We start from the raw sequence: 20998 nt of genomic DNA on the forward strand, positions 1-20998 counted from the left end.
AAAACTGAACAGTTCTTTCACTGTCAAATCTGCAAAATCGGTTTTAAAGGAGATTATTACATGGTGTTATTTGTCTAGAGTGAGGAATGAATTCCTAATGAGGCCAAAGTACAGTTCATGCAACCTCACGGCATGTGAAACTAAACCTGCAATACTGACTGGAAGACAGCAGAGGATCAGCTTTGTCTTGCTTGTCACTAGTTATGCAACTTTGCTGATGTTACGAAGCAGCATTAGGAAACTGTTCCATAAAAAGTCAGGAGTCTCCTGCAAACAGCAGGAAAGTCTGCAGTGCACTGTCCTTTTATATTGATTAAAAAACAATTTAGGTCCAGTCCAATCTTCAGAATGGCAATTAAATCCACCTAAAACTGTCCCTGATGTCCCTCTGCCTTGATGCAAAATTGGCCCACAATTCACAAGTGTTACTATTAATAGACCGCAATGTCCCTTTCTCTCTCTCTCTGCATCAAAGTCCCATTCAGTGTGAAAGGGAAAGCTGTCGGCTGGAGTGTCTTTTTAATTCATAAAGTTTTATAAGCAGCTTGATAATTAACCTCCCAGTCCCAATTATATATATTTTTTCTGTAATTGATCAAGGATTCATGTGTTGCATTTTCACTCCATGAAATGATTAAAATAAAATACTCACTAGGTATTTTCTATTGTTATTGATAATTGGCAAAGAATTTATATTTTCTAATCAAGGTGGTAGGAACTGTAACAACTTTGTACTCTATATAAAAAACAAATCTATAGGAAACTGTCTTTGGTTAGCTTGTGCCATCAGTGTGACTAAACCTGAGATTTAGCCACAAGTTCTTATGACAGCAATGTGGGTTTCTGGGTTATGTTGTACAGTCTTAAAGTACAAAACACAGTAAGTTATTTGGGGCACTTTAAGTCCTGATTACTGATCACATCACATAATTATGGCATTGTGTTCCTCTGCTGTTCTTTGAGTCCAGTTTAAGGAGTCATGAAAAGGAGTGCGATGCTACTATATCACCTACTGACTGAACTTCTTTTCCACTGTTATTTTATTCTTTTAAGGATATGTTCATAATTTTTAAAGTCTGCATTAAAACATTAAAACAATAACCAGGCTTTGCTTGCTGTAATCATTCCTCCTGCTCATTCTAGTCATTCAGAAGTTCATCTGAAGCTAATATGATGCTTTTGCACTCGATATAGATCTAATTTAGAATTAGGTAGCTTCCCAAGTTACAGCAGCTGAAAGGAAATCCCTGTCCAGGAAGACATAAAGGTTCTAACTTTGGAAGATACGCACTTGATTTGTCTAATTCAGACTGCTGAAACATATCATATTAGATTTAAATAAACTTTAGGAGAAGAAGGCCAGAAGAAATCATTACAACAAGTAAATCTTGTTTCATTGTGGCCTTAATGGGCACCCACCCACCCACCCATCCATCCATCCATCCACCCATCCATCCACCCACCCATCCATCCATCCATCCACCCATCCATCCACCCATCCATCCACCCATCCATCCATCCATCCATCCATCCATCCATCCATCCATCCATCCATCCATCCACCCATCCATCCATCCATCCATCTATCCATCCATCCATCCATCCATCCATCGTCAACCACTTATCCTGCGTACAGGGTCGCGGGGCCTTAAAGGGCACCTATAATGCTAATTTCCAGCTCTATATTTTTATTCTGGGATTACAATAGAGTAGCTTTGCAAGATTTACAGGGGGAAAAAAAACCTTATTTATCTTATACTGGCTTTTACAGCCCCTCAGTTCATCATCTGCCTGAAACAAACAGTTTGAAAGGGCATTTTATCCCCATGCAAATTAGCGGACAGCTAAATCGGAACTGGCTCAGTGGCCTAAGTCTCTAGTGCACTTGCTCCTGTGGGGCCACGCAGTGTCCTCCAATACTGTATACATTTCTGTTTATGTATCCAGTGCTGTGAGCCCACATCGCCTCATCCTCTTGCCGATGTGCTCGATGCCATATGACAGCTACAGTAAATTATCTTGAAAAATAACGATATGGGGAAATGTTCACCATAGCACAAACAAGACAAGAATTAGGTTGGAAAAACGGTGGAGCAGAGGGTTTCTGGGGGCCTGTGTAGGCGGCAGATATGCTTGGCCTGGCAGATCTGTTTGGGGCCTTCTTGATCACTGTACAAAAAACGGGCTCAGAGCTTTACTTTACTTTTACTCAGAGCTTTACTTTACTTTAGCAACAAGTAAAGTTATCTGTCCATTTCACAACAAAAAGTACTTTCTGCAAGACATATTGAACAACCTCCAAAAACCTTTAGAGTAGCCCTGAAAAGTGTAGTCTTGCATAGCCATTCCAACAGTAGGTTACTATGCAAAAGGTTTAGGCAGGTGTGGAAAAAATGCTGAAAGTAAGAATGCTTTCAAACATAGACATGTTAATAGATTATATTTATCAGGTAACAAAATGCAAAGTACATCAGCAGAAAAAAAAAATCTAAATCCAATCATTATTTGGTTTGAGCACCCTTTGCCTTGAAACTGCATCAATTCTACTAGGTAGTACTACTCAGCGGGTAGGTTGGCCCAAACATCTTGGAGAACTACCAACACTTCTTCTCTGGATTCGAGAGAGAGATCAGGGCTCTGTTGGGGCCATACCATCACTTCCAGGACTCCCTGGAAAGCTGAAGATAGTTCCTAATGTCTTTCGCTTCACTGTTGCCTGCAGAGATTCATTCTTGTACCGCTCTCCAGCCCTTTGGCAAACAAACTGCTTTCTGCTACAGCCAAATATTTCTAATTTTGACTCATCAGTCCAGAGCACCTGCTGCAATTTTTATGCACCCCAGTAGATGGGTGAACCAGGGTCCCACTGTTTTCTTCCAATTTTGTGCTGATGGCACTGCTGGACATTTTTCCGATTTCGAAGGGAAGTAAGCATGATGTGTCTTTCATCTGCTTACTTCTATGAACATCCAAAATTGTAACACATGACAGAAAATAAGGAAAAGCTCAATCCCCTTTAAATAACAAGTGTGGAATACTAGCAAATACTGAAATGTAGTGTAAAGGTAGCATAAGTAGAGAAGTCTAAAAGATAGTGACTTGACTCAGAATTTCAGTTGGACACCAATTTTTAATTATTTAGCTAACATTAGCCTACATAAGCTACTAGTCATACCAAACCGGTTAGGGGTGCAGTGGTAAAAGTAAGGGTATTGAATTGACAAAGTGTCTGTTTTGTTGACTTTGTATTGTCAATAAAACAGCACATTAGAAAACTCTGTGTGGTAGCCTGACTGCTGAAGCAGAAATTATGTCAAACTAGGCATTTCTTACAAGAAGCCTGTACAAGTGCATCATTACTTTCTGCATGAAGAAAGTATTAATAATGTGTCGCCAAAACACAAGGATTGCCAAAACTCTCACACATCACATTATAGCTTACATCAGCTCTAAATCATAGATTTAGAGTATAGCACCATATAATGAATACTGGTCTCCTGTGCTGAACAATCTAATGGAGATGCATAATCACAAAACTGTCTTGTTACTGCAGTCCCTTCACTGTGCCTCATACTGGCACACAAACACCTGCAGAGTCAGAGAACGAAGGATTTTGTAAAGACTGTGTGCAGATCCAGGAGCCCCCAACACAGCATATCCCCCAAGCTTAGCACAAATCTGGTAATAACAGCCTGTGTCTGAAACGAGGTTTTCAGATTTTACAGATTAAAGCTGCCAGTTTGCAGAGCACGCAAGCCTGCTCTGTCAATGACTGTTTAAACAGGCGTCAGATGGGTTCAGTTAAGACTAATATGAATGACTATCTCACCTGTAACACAGGTTATGTCACGCCTGTCAGCTAACCTGTAACTGAGGAGGGAATTCATCTAATCATACAACCAACAGTAAAATCTTTCCAAATCAGATTCAAACAACCACGGAATGTGCGCTAAACTGACCAAGTGGTACGTCTCACTTGTTGCTGTTGTTGTTCAGAGAGCCTTTCCAATACTAGTGAAATGATTAAGTGATTGACAGAACAATTATGATATAAATCATAGATAAAAATGTCAAACATTTGCTCTTTCCATCATCTCAAATGTGAGGATTTGCTGTTTTTCTCTGTTTTACACCATCGTAAACGGAATCTCTTTGGGTTTTGGGCTGTTTGTCGAACAAAACAAGCAATATGAAGACAACATTTTAGGTTCTGGCACATAGGGAAAGGCCCTATTTTCTTACATTTTATAGACTAAACAACTTGAACAAAAAGTGAAAGAAATAAACACTTACTGCTTGTGAATTTATTTATTTTTTGGTTTACACAACCTTCATCAGACTGAAATGTTGTAAATAAATGCATCCCTCCAACGCACCTGTCATCCATTCAGACGTGAAGAGATTCTTTGAGTTAAAGCCTCCTCCAGCCAGTTTTAACTGCCGTTTTTGGTTAACGTTCTTTCTCAGAGAATGGGGGTGTGGTTAATAGTCGGACGTAATACATTACCATGACAATCAAAAACTGACCGGCAGGAGTGTTCACTAACGATATGCTGTGTTAACATCGCTACACTGTACAGTTTAGTACACTTTACTGTCTGGAAGGAGTAGCTATTACTTACCCATGATAGAAACTACTTTACCGCAGGGGTGTGGGGGGTCTATTACTCTGTTGAACTGTATGTAAAGACTTCTGATACCGTTGCCTCCGCTGATGCATTGGTAAAACGGCAGTAAAATGCATGTTGCATACTGTATTTAAGACGGTTGCAGGTGAAAGTGCGACGGGTTTTCTGTCATCTGTCCTCCAACACCGCACGCACAGATGCCATAATGAAAACGAACAGCACACTAAACCAAGAGGAGGAAACTAAAAAATTAAATGAATGATGATGACCCTCTGTTAGCTAACTTTCTGCAATATCTATGCTAGCTAACTACACCTGGCTAACTACAACTTAGTTAACTTAGCTAACTAAACTAGAGAGACAAAACAACAATCAGACACAGAGACATACCTACTGTAAGTTCTAAGTAAATGACATGATAAATTGGTTAACTAGCTCATAACGATGTTTATCGGTTTGATGCTCTGACTAAACGAGCCGTGACAGTTTTTTTAACAAGGCATGACAGTGCGCCTGCGCAAGCTTGGAGAATGACGTATGACTTATGGAATTACTATAGTCATACGTCACCACCCCGTTTTAACAACTAAGCAACTTTTGCAACTTTGAGCACAAAATCAAACTATTTGTGAAAAAATATTTGGCGAACTATGTGGGTAAACAACATTGTAAGGAAATGAAATATCATAGAAATGTTAAAATTTGATAGACTAAACAATCAGTCCATTAATCAAAAAATATTATGCTGGTTGATGAATTCATTAATAATCATTAGTTGCAGCTCTAAAATAAATTAGGATTGGCACGACGATATATGAGACAGCATAAATCTGTCAGTTATCTGACATTTTGCTACACCACGGTATCTAAACTCAGTTGCTAGTTTTTAGGCACACATGTGTTATACTGAGTGTTGTTAATATAATCTCCACCCCATGTATATCAATAAGGCTAAGCTAAATATTAAACCCCTGTCAGTATAATGAAACTCATAAACTATAACTGAAATTTGAACACTACAACAATAAGACTGATTGCAGAACTGTTGTATCAGACTGCATTTGGTTTTAGCTAGGTGTACCTAATAAACTGCCAACAGAATATTTAAAGCTGCTCTGACAAACCGATTGTGCACCACTTGCCCAGCACCAAACGACAGACAAACAAAATTAGCAACTAGCACACACCCAGAGAAAAAGTAAACCAAACAAAACCCACTAGGGCAAGGTAATGACAAGAAGGAGGGATGAGATGAGTACACCATCCACGGCGCTAAGGATCAAAAACAGAGCTTTGAATCTTCTTCTGTTTGTTCTTTTGTTAACAGGTGATCAGTGTCTAGCCTGTAGCAGACCACTGCGTCTGTTTCGCCTCTGGCTCTGCTCTCCAATTGTTGCTTCAGCAATCTGAAACTGGTGCCAAGATAAGCTCATGGCAAATCTTGTTGTACCTCTTGGCTTTTACAGTCTTGTGCAGCAATAAACCAACGTCTGCCATGGAAGCTTACAGATTAATCACAGCATTTTGAGCAAAATAACACGTACTGAATGATTTAGTAAAAACTCTGCTAAACAACTGGCTTAAACCAACAGATCCTGAGTAAGACGCAGGTAATTATGACATACAGAGGTGACAGATAAAGCAGGTGCTCAGGTCACCATAGAGACAACAGCAGGGAAACATGGAGGGAATGCAAACATGGTTACATGGCAGTGGGGAAAAGTGTTTGCCCAGGGGCCCAGAGACACAGCATGCTTCATTAGAATACATTTAATACCTGCAAAACACTACTTATACGCATGTACACGGATCACATTACAGACTCTCGCAAAACACAACACAGGAGCCATTGAGCAATGTTCATAAATCCCCAAAACAACATTTATCATGACAACATCTGTGTTTGTGTTGTTATTTTAGCCATGAATCCCTTTTTTTTTTAAGCAGAAGCGGTGTGTTAGTTAGGTTTTTCCTTATAAATCACTTTATAGCTGAGCCCTGGGTTGTAACTGGGGTGGGAGTTTGGGGCATGACATAAGAGAAAGGCATGCAAATAAGGACACTTTTGTTAAGCTTTTTATTTTTTAACCGTTTTTCATTGCAGACTAAAATTTAATTTATAAGACAAGGACAGATTTTCAGGCAATAAAGACCCCTTGAGTTGACCCAAGTTGGCAGCAACTATTCAGCCCCTCCCTGCTCCCACAGAAATAAATCAAGCCCCCCCAACATCTTCCTCCTCAGGATGACGTCAGAGAATTGAGTTTTCCATGTTACTTTCGGCTTCCACAGCAACCGGGAATGACACCGCCCTCCCCCCATGACCTGACCCGGGGAGAAACTTTTTTTTTTCCACGGGGGTATTGTTCCCAACACTTGAATGGATTGCCCTCTAATTCATCTCAGCATGTATAATAGTGTACAAAAGCCAAGGAAGCCAGGGTCTGAGGTGCAGAACAAAATAAACAGGACAGGAGGTATAAAGCCATACATGTTGAATAAAAGGGTTGGGGATGGGGAAGTAAGCTCTGTAAGTGAATCCACAACAAACACTAAACACCGCTTTTTAAAATAAAAATGGCCATCAAATATAACAGTATTTGTGGTAGCAACCAAAATCTCTCTGTAGCACCACAGAGTATGAAAAACTGTAAAGTGCTTTAAACAGTTTTATTTCTTGTATGGCTGGCTGTGAATAGACATTTAACATTTTTGAATTTTGGCTACTTTTGTTAAATAAAACAATGATTTTCTAGGAAAACATAAGTATTGGGCAAAGTAGTAGTGTTGTAGTAGTGTCGAAAAACGGAAACATAAAGTAATTGCCCAAATGGAAACTTTTAAACTGTATCCAGCCCAAATACAATATCTGTGGATCATAAAGTAGGTAAGCTACCAATTAAGCAAAACCACAGGCTTCAGTCATTTACAAAAACAGACTCGTAATTTAAAGCGACAAATATATGTGTATGAAAGAACTTTACTCCAATGTGAAATAACTATTACTCTAATTACCATATAACTACCGTGCCTATAAAAAGTATATTTGTATTGGGGGTCTTATGTTGCCTACTGTCAAAAAAAAGCCACATTAAAGGTTTGATTCAATGTTGTAAAACAATAAAACATGAAAATGTTCATGTCTACTACTCTTTTTACAGTACAATGTAGTACCTTGAATGAAAAGGAAAATATTTTTTACACCCATTTTACACCTTTGGGTGCAAAAATCTTTAATCAATTGTGTAATAAGTTCCATTTTGAGCTCTCTAGTAGCAATATTTAACGGATAAAATGAAGTTCTTGCATCAAATATTAGATACTGAAAACAAGCTAATGTTTCCTTGGTGTTTGCATTGCCAATATGCAACAGAGCAACAGATTCTGGCCTCAAACTACAGAAAATCTTCATAAATAATGATGTCATTTTGGACCTAAACTGCACTGAAGGACACCTTCTGTTGTCACCAGTAAACGAAACAGTAGTAGGAAGGTTAAATGCTCCTGCTTTGTTAAAATGGACATGCAGACTCCACTCCGCGCGGTACGATGACTTTTCACAGCAGAGTTCCAGTAGCTCGTTACATACCTCACATCCACACACAAATGATGCGGCGGTACCGTCCCGCTTGACTTACCGGAGGGATGACGGGGCTCGTCGGGACACGTAATGCGCTCCTACACCGTTGGAGTTAGTGGTAGATACTTTTCAAAGGAGAAAATCTGTGTTGCGTTTCAGGTTATCAGCCGGTCAGGGGAGCTGCTGGTGTCCTGGCTGAGCTGCAGCACAAACAGTGCAGAGACCATAGCCAGAGAGACACACCACCAGCAGCAGCAGCAGCAGCAGACGGCAGCTTCCTCGTACGTGATTGGGCCAGGTGGAACAGGCGCGTTCCCTCGTCCCTCGGCGGGAGCGCGCCACACGCAGCTTGTGACAGCTGGTGCACTCACAAGGCTGCAACCAGTGCTGTGGGCTGAGGTGGGTTACTGTAGCTAGCTACATTTCATCAGGTTTGAGCAGTGGTGGAAAGTAACTTGGGTATATTTAAACGAGTACTGTAATTAAGTACAAACGGCCTTTCTGTGTGGAGTTTGCATGTTCTCCCCCGTGTCTGCGTGGGTTCTCTCCGGGTGCTCCGGCTTCCTCCCACCGTCCAAAGACATGCGGCCTAGGTTGATTGGTGACCCTAAATTGTCCTTAGGTGAGAGCGTGAGTGGTTGTTCGTGTATGTGTGGCCCTGCGATGAACTGGCGACATGTCCAGGGTGTACCCCGCCTTGCGCCCGATGCCAGCTGGGATTGGCTCCAGCCCCCCGCGACCCTGTACGCAGGATAAGCGGTTGACGGTGGAGTAGCCGACATTTTAATGATAACTTTTAATGGTACTTTTGCTTAAGTGAAATTATTAAGGCACACTTTAAGTTGTATACGTTAGCACTGTGGTAATGTTATTTTACTTCTGAGTACTTCTTTCACCACTGGTTTTGAGATGCTAGCAGCTATTTAGCTTACATTTTAAGGAAATCTTAACTTTTAGCTACTCCATTACATTTCTGAGGGAAGTATCAGTCTTTTACCATCATATTTATCGGACTGCTAGGCCTATACTGTATAGGCTATAGATTTCCCCCCCAAAATTTGTTTTTGAGTTTGTTCCAGTTGAAAACATTTCTGTAATTTCCTGCCTTAATTTCTTACCATAGCCATTCTTTCTTTATATTTTTCTTATGTCTGTCCTTCTTTCATTTCGTTTTTCCAATTATGTTTATCCTTTCTGCTGTCCTTCCTTCCTTAGCCGTTTTGACAACATGAAAGTCCCAAAAAGTGATACTTGTGAACTGAAAATCTACTTTGAATTTGGATACTTGAGTACGTTTTACTGCTTGTTACTTTATTACCTTAACACTTCTTCCAAAACTGGGTCATAATAAGTGTGGAGGCACTGATAAGACCTCACATGGAAAATATTCACTAAAGCCCATACTGTTTGCATGTTTGCCCAGTCTCATAAATCTTAAGTTATACAGAATTTCTAGTCTTCTTAGAACCTGCTAAATCTGTAGTTCAATACATTTCATTAAACTAGATACATGTAAACATATACAATAAATCAGGGAATTAAACAGCGTTTACACAAACACAATGAACAAGACTAAAATACAAAACATATTAAAAAGTACAACAGACCTTTTCTATCCACTCACTCACTTCACACAACTAGGTATATAGTGTTCAAGACAAAATCAAAGACAAACAATTGGATGAGCATACTTTCCTCCAGTTGTCTTTTGAAAGCATTTGCACATCCTGAAAAGTAGAAAGTTTTCATTTAGTAATAGAGGTGGTTCCTTTTTTGTTAAATATTTTCAACTATTAACATTTGAGTATAATTTCTCTTGTGTTTTTTTAAATTGCCTTAGGGTTTCTCAGTTTTTAATTCTTTTAAAATAATTTCGTGAACGGGAGACACCCTCAGTGACAAATTGAGCTACACCAAGTCTGACCCTAGCATCTTATACCTGCATTTTTCCATTCGTTTCCACTGAAAAACATTGAGCTGCTGCTGTAAGTATGCTTTAATCAAATCTATTTATTAATTTGAAGAGCCACAGAGATGAAACGCATCACTCAGGCTGTCATCAACATCCTCAAAGCTTTTCTGGGGATTAACCAGATTCTGTCTAATGTATAGCTATGGGTGTGGTGGGTTTGTGATAATGAAAACCTAAAAGGGGAATCTAAAAGCACCTGGACTTGTGTAAACATAAGTCTGTTTGAATCGACATGTCAACAGCATATAAACCGCTGCTGTCTATCTGGAAAGGAAAAGGTTGATAAAAACACAGGATGAATGCAGAACAGGTTTACTTGAAATGTAATTGTGTAATGTCTTGTCCCCTCAGTGATATTGTCTGCATCTCTTTTGCTGTTGTGTTAGACAAATGTACTATGAGGCTTCACATTGTTTTATACGTCTTTGTTGGCCTCTGGTGGTGCCTTTTCATACAAGCTGCTACTACAAACCCTTAAAACAACAAAAAACCTCTGGAGACACTTAGAGAAAAGAAACTTTTATTTTTCCCCAAAGAGGTTACACAACATTCAGAATCCTTTCTTAACTCAACATTTGTTAATGTTTCATTATTACAAAAGGTAGAGATCCACTAGCACATACTAGTACTAGCACATCCTTCTGTAGGTCTTAAGGGAAAAAAAACCCAAAGCCAAATGGCAGCATTGGTCATAGACTACATAATCAAGGTAAAATAGAAATATATATCTATTTAAGGGAAACAACAGATTGTTGTACAAGATTCACACTCTCAATTTGCTATGGTGAGCAATAGGAAGTACAAATCAACAAAGTGGAGACACATGACAGCTGGTTATCAATACCAGCATACAATATGTTGTCTTTGAAAAATATGCTTTTTTCTAGCCTGATGAAATGAAACTGTTAGCAGCTCAGGCAAAGGATGCTGGTCTTTAAATTTTACAAAAGACAAAGTTTCTCAAGTTAATCGCATTTTGGTTTTCACCTTACATATTATACAATTCTTGCAAGTTTTTTTTGTAACTTGTCTCAAATGCATAAATGTGCAATATGGATAAACGTATCTGAGAACATCAAGTCTTAATATTAATTTAGACTTTCTGAAGTTAATGGAGTATTTCTTTTTAAATACAGCTATCGTTTGTGTTGTGTGGAGTGTATCAACAGGTAAAGTTGTACAGGCTCTACTGTACGTCCTCTGAGTATGTGTGTGCATGTGTGTTTGGGTCTGTTCTCTTTCTTCAAGAGTTGGTCCCGGAAACTGGTAGTGAGTGCGCCTGTTTTTCAACAGCAAGACCAGATTTCATAGTTCGGAGGGGAAGAGAACAAATAAAGAAATCAAGGCACATTTAGTCACATAAGGCTAGTCCTTCATTTTCTGGAATTTAAAAGAATCAACACTTTAACGCATCCAGTCGTGTGTCATGAATGTCGAGCGGGGGGGGGGGGATCGATTAAAAGTAGTATCATATCAACATGCAGGATTTGTTGTGAACGGCCATCAATATTATTTTTAATTATCAATTTAAAAGGCTTAAACAGTTTAACATTTTGGTAAATACTCTTATTTGTTTTCTTGCTGACAGTTAGGTGTATTAAGTATGAGGCTACAGCCTGCAGCTGGTTAGCTTACCGTAGCCAAAAAACTGGAATGAGCTGGAAGCAACTAGCCTGGCTCTATCCTGAGGCACATAACCTCTCATAAAGCCACAACTTGATTTGTTTTTACACTTTGGTTTTTGTATTAGTGAAATTCAGAGGTGCTGGTAGTCAGAATATTTTACCTTTGGACAAAGCCAGACCAGCTCTTTTCCCCGTGTCAAGTCTTTACCATAAGCTAAGCTAAGCGGCCTTATATATACAGATAAGAGTGGTGTTGAAGTTCTCATCTAACCCTCAGCATCCAAGCAAATAAGCGTTACCCAAAATGTCTTTACTCACTTTGAACAGTTTACATATAACTGTGGCCAGTTTGCATTCGCAAGATCTTGAAATCTGAATGCCATTTTGCCCCGTTTATCACAGCAGGTGTCAAATCATGACAATTCATGTTCAGAGTCTCGTGAAGCTTCCCGATTACACTGTCATAAAGCATTTATCCCCATCTCAGTCAGCTGACAAGAATAATGTGAATAATGTCATTTTGATCCCATAGCTGCCCTTACAGAGCCAACATGTACGCCGTGCTGAGATAAAACATTCATATGCTGGAATACAAAAGGCCATTTAGAGTTTCCAAATGTCTTTACTGCAGCAACTCCTGTTCAATAGATTTGTCAAACAGTACAAAAGTGCATTTCCTATTATTTGAAATAACTGCAAGATGAAAAGTATGATTTAACATCAAGAGTAAAACGGATTGTAAGAGCCCCCCCCCCCCACAATTTTCTGTATTGAGTTAAAAGATTTACAATTCTGAAAGTTTGAAAGGCAGTGACAGAGCTGAAAGGAGGAGAGGGGTTCCTGTAGTTTCTGTAGAATTTGACATTTCCTGTCAAACTGAGCCACAGGGGCTTCAGAAGGAGTAATTAGTGCTCTTCCAACCAAGATGGACTGTCCCCACCTGGCATTTTCAACTTGATGTGGAACTGCTTGAGTGTCTCTTCTAGCTGCTGTTGGTTTCCAGCGTAGTACGCAGCTATAGCATTGTGGAACAGGATGAGCTGGTTATGCAATACCTTCACCTGTTTGGGAGCAGGAAAAGGAAATAAAGAGACACATTAGAAGGGTAAGCCAATATGTTGTTGCAGGTATGTAGAGCAAGACTAGCCTCTGGCCCGACCTTGTTCTCTTCCAGGAACTTCAGCTTGATGGAGACGTCGTTTCTCATCCTCTCATACTTCTCGCGGTGGATCTGGAACTGCTGCTGGGACAGCTCAATCTTGGTCATGGTGGTGGCATCACGTGGCCCCAGATTTAACTCCTCCAAGTCTGTACGGTACGCATCATACTCAACCCTAGAAGTGTTATTTAAACAACATCAGAAATATGTAGTGTGTGTATACACGTAATTTTTTGAGCTTTGACAGTAAATAACAGCAAATAATCGAAGCTTCGACTGTGTCACGTGCGAAGGAGGAATATTTAATGCGGTGTTGACGTGATCGGAAATTGAGCCAGGGAAGAGCGAGGCAGAGTGGAAGACTAGATGCTGCAGAACCAGTGGAAGACTAGATGGCTGCAGCGCAGAGCAGGAGGGAACTGCAGATGAGTCCAGAGGGTGAGAGGCTGAACTGAGCTAGAACAGACCACGGCAATATATTAAAGCGGGACCAGGGAGCGCAGACAGGATAGGCGCTGTTTCCGGTAGCGGAAAGTAACATGTTATTTTATAAAAATTCACTTTTAACTTTTTTTTACAGCCTAGGCTACTAAATGTTCTTAAACCCCGTAACTGCAACACTGCCACTGTCATCACTCAGTTTAAAATTTGCTCCCACAGAGCTGAGGGCTTCATTTTGTTTTCCATTTGATGTGAACTGGAGTGTTATGATCACTGCTGTGGGCGGAGGTCAGGCATTCGGGGAAAAAAAATAGTATCCAAATCCCAAAATACATTCCAACGATTGAATATTAAAATTTTTGAATATTCGGGTCCAGCCCCGGTGTATACATTACGATATGTGCTAGAATGTTAAAAATCAACACATAATCCCTGCAAACCACATCAGTTATGTTTTTTAAAGATCTTTTTTGAATTTATTCCAGATAGTAAAGATATGAGGTTACTTTAGGTAGATATATTAAGAAATAATATTTACTTAATTAATCTGTAAAATCATATGTTATTGGGACTTAGCCACTGACAGATAACATGGAAAATGTAAGTCAAGAGTGTGAAACGTTGTCACCGTATCTGCACTACAGGTCATTATAAACCACATAATAGATGAAGTGGACCCTCGCCAAAACTGCCCGCCAGCAGATTATGGTGCTTTGATAGAAGCTCGTAGATATAGCACACAGCTCATACTCAACCGTAGTGACGGTGGTCCGTCACACTGAACAAGGCCAAATCAAATGAGTTTTCCTCCACCAGGAACCATATATATGCATTTATATGTGTTTATGTGCTTAGAATGTTTTTGTACCAGCTACATTACTCAAATAACTGCCTGTATGAGAGTGTTAGCTTGTGTTAGGAGTAAGTGGGCGCTCTCATCATGAAGAAACAGGAAGTTCACATGAAGTGTGTAGTAAATGTGGTCGCTATTAAAGCACTTCTCTGGTAACTTCAAACATTCCATTTTCTTCTTGTAACAAAAGCCAGAAATCACTAGTAAGACTTTTCTCATCCATGGTTGATTTTCACATATGCATTACCTACCTGGCAAATTCATACTGTTTGATATTAAGCATGGTGTCTTCGATTGTTTTGTCCACGAGTGTATTAACACTTGAGATGAAAAAAGTGATCGCACCCAGCAGTGTCTCTCCATTTTTGGACAAAAGCTTTTGGGTGTCAGCGTTGTAGCCAAACTCCTCCTGAGGAACAGAGGAAACAAATCTTAACTATCTTTCTGAATTTTTCTTATTTGGCACTGTTCTCCACAGTGACTTAAAGAACTGCAGGTGCCAGCACCATACAGTACATTTTGCAAGCATATACACATCGGTCACAGGAGTCAAGTTTATCCAAAAGGAGACCAACTTCAACTTAAAAAATCATGTATGGTTGTAATTGCTGGTAATTATACCAGCAATTACAACCATAAATCTACAGCACAACATTAAATAATACATACATACAGTACTGTGCAAAAGTTTTAGGTTGTTAGGTAAATGCTGTAAAGTAAGCATGCTTTCAAAAATAGACATGTTAATAGATTATATTTATCATTTGTTCTTAATGCTGAAGATAGCTCTTAATGTCTTTTGCCTCACTGTTACCTGCAGACACTCCTTGTACCGCTCACCATCCCTTCGGCGAGCAACCTGCCTTTTGTTACAGCCAAATATTTCAAATTTTGACTCATCAGTCCAGAGCACCTGCTGCCATTTTCCTGCACCCCAGTTCTTGTGTTTCCGTGCATGGTTGAGTTGCTTGGCATTGTTTCCATGTTGGAGGTATGGCTTTTTGACAGGAAGTCTTTCATGACAGCCACTTCTGAGCAGACTTTAGATGGGTGTACCAGGGTCCCACTGTTTTCTGCCAGTTCTGGGCTGATGGCACTGCTGGACATCTTCCGACTGCGAAGGGAAGTAAGCATGATGCGTCTATCATCTGCTGCAGTAAGATTATTTGGTCCTTAGCGTAGCCTGTTTCTTTGTACTTCTTCAAAACAGCACATCTGGGAACTCCTGTTTGCCTTGAAATGTCTGCCTGGAAGAGATCTTGCTAAACTACTTTGTGTCTTGTTGCTGTGCTTGTGTCACGAGGTAGAGCGGGTTGGCCATTAATCGGAAGGTTGGCGGTTCAATCCCTGGCTCCCTCTGGTTGCGTGTCCTTGGGCAAGATACTGAACCCCGAATTGCCCCTGGCGGCTGTTCCGCAGGGTCCCACTGTATGAGTGAGTGTGAATGTTACTTTCCGTTTGAGCACTTAGGCTCAGTGTATGAATGTGTGTGACTGGTGAATGCAGATGTAGTGTAAAAGCGCTTTGAGTGGTCGAAAAGTACAAGTACAGAGCATTTACATTTACTCAGTCTTGCCGTGGTGTATGATATTTGACAGTATACCGTCTTCAGCAACGGCACCTTGTTAGTTGAGTTTGGCTGTTCCTCATCCAGTTGTATTCCTCGACTTTGTGAAAGTGAACCTAAAAGGACTGATGCAGTTTTGAAAGCAAAGGGTCACACCAAATTTTGATTTGATTTAGATTTTTCTTTTGTTCATGTTAACTCACTTTGTATGTTGTTTGATTGATCAATATAATCTATTAACGTGTCTATTTTTGAAAGCATTCTTACTTGACAGCCTTTTTCCAAACTGCCTGAAACATTTCTATGATATACACCAATTTTACTGTATATTATGTATTATGACTCAGCAAATATAAAATAAAAAGGCTTTGAAACATGGACCAATTTTAATAAATCCTGTAACACAATTAGAGGACTCAGAGGAAGTGGACCTAATCTTGAATTATGCATGACTCATTATTGCCTTTTAAGCCATTAACTTCCTAGTTTAGTCTTGTGATGCTTCAATAAAATAAAAATTAACAAGGGCTGTACCTAATGTCATTAATTATATTCGAAGCTTCTATTGAGGTTTTTGAATGAAGTTTAAAATTTCTGTCATATTTTATTAAGTCATCACCCTAAAAATTTATAAATAAATAAAACCTTCAACAAAATCCTCAATTTGAATAAGCTTTGAGCTATTTGGTACAGCCCTAAAATAAACTGACAATAAACAGTAATCTAATGGATGGATCTGAGTCTCAGAAAACATTTTTGCCCAGCAGATGACCCACAGGTCATCATTATTAATACATTCTGTATTATTTCATGACAATATGCTAGAACACAAAGAATGATAACACCCTTTATCCTACCCAATCTGACTGATTTCAGCATATCTATATATCTATCTATCTATCTATCTATGGACTCACATGGAGTTCTGGTGACTTGAGGCTCAGGTCGGCAAAGGCGTCACCCAGCTGCCTCTGCGTCTGCATCATCTGGGACAGCTGATTGGCCAGCGTCTGAGCCAGCTTGATTACATGCTGGTACTTTCTCTTATTGTCACGGAGGACTTCAATTTGAGCCTCCAGCTCCATGTCTACAGTCCTCGAGCCCCGACCCAGCTTCTCTGACAGGATCTGCCTGGTACACTGCAGAGGACAGCAGGCTTTTTAACATACACACAAAAGAGCTTATGTCCATATTTTATATTAAGAGTGACTGGTGGGAGTTTCTACAGTCCTTAGTCAAGAGAAAAGAGCAGAGAGACTTTAAATCAGACAGAGCAAAGCAAGAGAAATTTTCAATCAATTGTGTGGGTCAGAATAGTTCACTTTTCTGTCAACATCTTAGTAACTGAGAGAAGATTTGGACTAAAGGTGAAGCACAGTAGAAGAAAGACATAAAAATAAATCAAAGACAGAGAGGATTACTTTATATGTGTTGATGCTCCACTTTCTCACAAGGTCCAGTTTTTCCATAGCTGGGTTCTTTAAGTCATCTGAAAGGACCACTGCTCCACTCTGTGGCTGTGGTTTCATCATGCCTAGACAATTAAAAGTCATTCACTTAGTGGCTGATTAAGTTATTGGATTTGCAGACTAGAGAGAGCTGTGGTGAAAATAAGGAAGGTACAAATCAAGTGTTAAAATTATCAAACAGTGGAATGAGATTGTCATGTTAACGCTGAAACTTTAACACAGACCAAACACTGAATTTAAGGCATTAGAGGATGCTGACTCTATGGTTATTGAAATCAAAATGACCATGTAAATACAATTAGTCATGACTTACCACTTTTAAAATGCCACAGTAAAAAGTGATGAAAAGTGATTTATTGTGGTTTGGGCATAGAGGGGAAATGCTGAGCCCAGAAAAATATAACTGGATACATCAATAAATAATATTGTTAGTTAATCATTATAAGCAATTATAAAAACAACAACAACAAAAAAAGCTTTATAATTTTAGCTAATGCTAACAAAGCTAGCTAACTAAAGCTTTGTCTCCAAGTGCACGTCCCTTAATCTTTACTCTTCATCAAGGGCCACGACAAAAACATCTTAAGCAGTACCAGTTAATTTGTTATAGAAACAATGAGTTTATACAACACTATACAGCAAACAGATAATTAAAATTACTACCTCTGACCGCTGTAGTATTATGAAGAAATTTAACTTCAGTGAGGTAGCTAAAATTAGCTGAAAAGCTAGTGGTGAATGTGTTTAGCTACCTGTTGTTCCAGTAGAGCTTTAATTAATTTTTTCAACTGACTGGTACAAAAAAAAAAAAATTAAAGGGGTAATAGCTTTGACCTTTTTTCACCAACTGGATGTAGGTTTAAGCCAAAATATAAAATGTACATTTCTTTTGACACTCCATTTTAATTATTTAAATAAAAAAATATCTATTGATGTATTCAGTTATATTGCTGACTTGTCTGACAACCAGACAACTAACAATCAGTTTCGGGCCTCCACAGAGAAACTATGGGTGTCAACTTTTGCAAGGACAAAGGTTGCAAGCAGGAAAACCCACTGAGATTGAATGTCAAAGCAGTTTTCTTTCCAAGCAAAGCAAATGTTTTAGGTATCAAGAGGTTGCATCAGATCTAGAAGTCTTGAAATGTACATCTTTGGAAAATGACTCTAAAGAGTACATAAACGCTTATCATTAGCCACCTCAAAGCAGGAAACTACATCATTAGTCCAGACTTATGCAAAGGTAAAGTTGAGAGAGCGAGTAAACAAGAAAGGAGTAGAAGGCAGGCGTAGGTATCTGAATGCAGCACAGCCTGTGGGATCAAGGAGCAGGTGAGAGACTGGTGAAAAAACCAAAAAGGGTAAAATTGACTGTGGTTAATTTAGTGTGTAAATGGTAACGATTCAGTATCATCATACTCCATCGCTGCTGGTACCTTTCTCAGCCTGACTATCGCTGGAAGAGCGTGCCAGGCGGCTAGCAACAGCCGAGCTGGGAGCTATAGGTGCCACGGGAGTCGCGGGCAGGCTTGCTGACCCTGGGAGATATTCAGAGTTATGATTCATTAGAATGTCACTATCCCGCCTGTACAGATAATGTGTAAGTGTAAGGCGGAATATATCACTTCCTGTGTTTTTTTTTTTTTTAATTAAATGCTTTACTGAACAAAGGCCTATCTCTACCAGTGTAAATGATATAGAAAAGACACATTGTGGTAAACGGTGTACAACGGATCACCCATCTATGGGGAGAGTTTCATTTGCATTTGTAACAAGTACGTGATGATGAAAAGGAAAGGAGGGTTTCAGCCTGGAGATCAGACGAAACTCATTAAACTCAATTAGATGCCACCTTTACAAATTCAAATGTCTGCCTTTCAAATTTCACAGAGATTAAAAACCAAAAGTGGAGCACTGAAAATATGGAGAGAACGACTGTTTGTAAAAACTGAATGCTGCAAAGCAATTAAATAATGTAACAAGCTGACAAGGCCTGATAAGTTTCTGACGACCGGCTCCGTCACAAAACTCTGATGGGCGAGGAAACAAGGAGAGCAGCAGTGCAAATGGGGAGTGAAATATTTTACCTTTGTAAGGTCCTGATTCAATGATGCCCTCTGTTGTTGAAGCAAAGTTGCTGGAGGTGACACAGGACTCTGATAGGTTTAGGGCCCCAGGGCCACTGGGGTAAGAGTCCTATGGAAAAATTCAAAGAGGGATTATATAAAACAGGTGTAAGGGCCCGTGTCCAACAAAGCGTTTTTTTCTGACACCAGCGTCTATTTTCAATTCATTGCAATGGGAGCGCCGCGTTTTTCCAAGCTGGTAAAGACGGCAGCAGCGTGACGAGGCGCTGAGAGCTGAGCGCTTTTTTCCGGTCGGTGAGAGTTGAAAAATTTTCAACTTTGGCAAAAACGCCACGCTCCTCACTGTCACTTTGCTATCACAGTGCAGGAGTGACGGGACAAATACCACACCGAGCACATACGGTCTTGAATGAAACAATGTGCCTACTCGCAGAGGTGTTTCCTCACCCGCAAAATCTCATGAACCCACATACGGACAGTCTGTGCTGTCATGTTTCAGCCTTATCTTCATGCAGAGCAAGGGCCCAATCACACAGAAAGCGATTTGCATGTTCGAAAACACTTGGCTCACAGCAATGCCTTTTTTGTTTGAATTTGGAAAAGGTCAGTGCGCTGCGTTTTTTTTACATTGCTAGGCAACCACCGAATAAGCTGTCCTGTCAGTCTAATCAAAGATTATAGCGCCAGCGATCTGTAATCTTTGGTTTGCCGCTAATTAATAACTGTCATATTAGCAGAAACTTGATCACAACTCACATGTCTGTGTCTTTTGTAGCTAAAAACATCTGTTTTAATATCTGCTCTGGCACTGTTTGAGGGCGAGAGGTGTAGCTACAAACACGCAGGAGACAGGGAAAGGGAGATCCGTGTGTAGCCTAGATGAGACCCTCAGAAAGAGGAGACACTGCTGGTAGAAGCCTACAAGTTGGTCCAGTAGCTTTGTCTTAATGATGATTGGTTTAAGGCGTAGGCTATTTTAGGATGAGTCGGGGCCAGTTTGTTGCAGTCTCCAGACAATCCAAGCAACTGTAAACTTCTGCCAGCATAACTGTTGGCCCATCTCTCCATTCATTCACGATTGGACAATGGAAAAAACGCAAATGACGTCGGGCGCTTTTCTGCCCAGAGTTGAATTTTTTTTCAACTCCGTGCGCTCAGAGCGCTCCTTCAGAAACGCAAGGCGCAGCAGGCGGCCAAAACGCTAGTTTTGTGTCGACCTAATCGTGTGTATGACTTGGGAGGAACAGGTTGTCTCAGTGAGTGATTCGTTCATTGTCACGCATGGGTGAAGGATCTTGGACTCTTACGTTCACTCGTCACACGGCAGCTGCATGTGTTCCATCAGCACAGGAAACAGAATTGATTAGTTCACGACTCTCAACTGTGGGTCTCTAGGTCTGAGTCGTTCATTTGTCACGTGACAGCGATTGTGGAGCAGGAATGAACGACTCGTTCACCGCTCACATGGGTCAGCTGTCAGGTAACAGTCACTGGACTGACATTATATAGCTATTTTGTAAATTATGTGACATTTTATAAAGCATACCGTTATTACAGCACAGTGATGTTGTGCTAAGTTATAGTTTTAACACAGCCGTACCGTAACTTTAGTCCTGC

At 40.0% G+C, this 20998-nt stretch overlaps 2 protein-coding genes across 9 annotated transcripts in view; both read right to left on the reverse strand.

Annotated features, from left to right (window-relative positions):
• fhdc1 (FH2 domain containing 1) overlaps positions 1-8424 on the reverse strand; it is a 33799-nt gene extending 25375 nt beyond the window's left edge. The window contains exon 1 of the mRNA XM_046048172.1: positions 8267-8424. The gene's annotated coding sequence lies outside the window, so the exon portion shown is untranslated. The remainder of the gene's footprint in view (positions 1-8266) is intronic.
• Positions 8425-10683: 2259 nt separating this feature from the next.
• arfip1 (ADP-ribosylation factor interacting protein 1 (arfaptin 1)) overlaps positions 10684-20998 on the reverse strand; it is an 18214-nt gene continuing 7899 nt past the window's right edge. For 7 of the 8 annotated variants that reach the window (XM_046048209.1, XM_046048207.1, XM_046048212.1 and 4 more), the window contains 7 exons: positions 19382-19490; positions 18731-18832; positions 17247-17359; positions 16743-16964; positions 14510-14667; positions 12965-13139; positions 10684-12866 (listed from right to left, as the gene is read on the reverse strand). In XM_046048209.1, the coding sequence (XP_045904165.1) occupies positions 12711-12866; positions 12965-13139; positions 14510-14667; positions 16743-16964; positions 17247-17359; positions 18731-18832; positions 19382-19490 (1035 nt within the window). In that variant the 3' untranslated portion in view covers positions 10684-12710. The remainder of the gene's footprint in view (positions 12867-12964; positions 13140-14509; positions 14668-16742; positions 16965-17246; positions 17360-18730; positions 18833-19381; positions 19491-20998) is intronic. The other variant, XM_046048211.1, reaches the window with a different exon arrangement.

This window comes from Micropterus dolomieu, linkage group LG04, assembly GCF_021292245.1.
Source record: "Micropterus dolomieu isolate WLL.071019.BEF.003 ecotype Adirondacks linkage group LG04, ASM2129224v1, whole genome shotgun sequence".
Lineage (NCBI taxonomy): Eukaryota > Metazoa > Chordata > Actinopteri > Centrarchiformes > Centrarchidae > Micropterus > Micropterus dolomieu.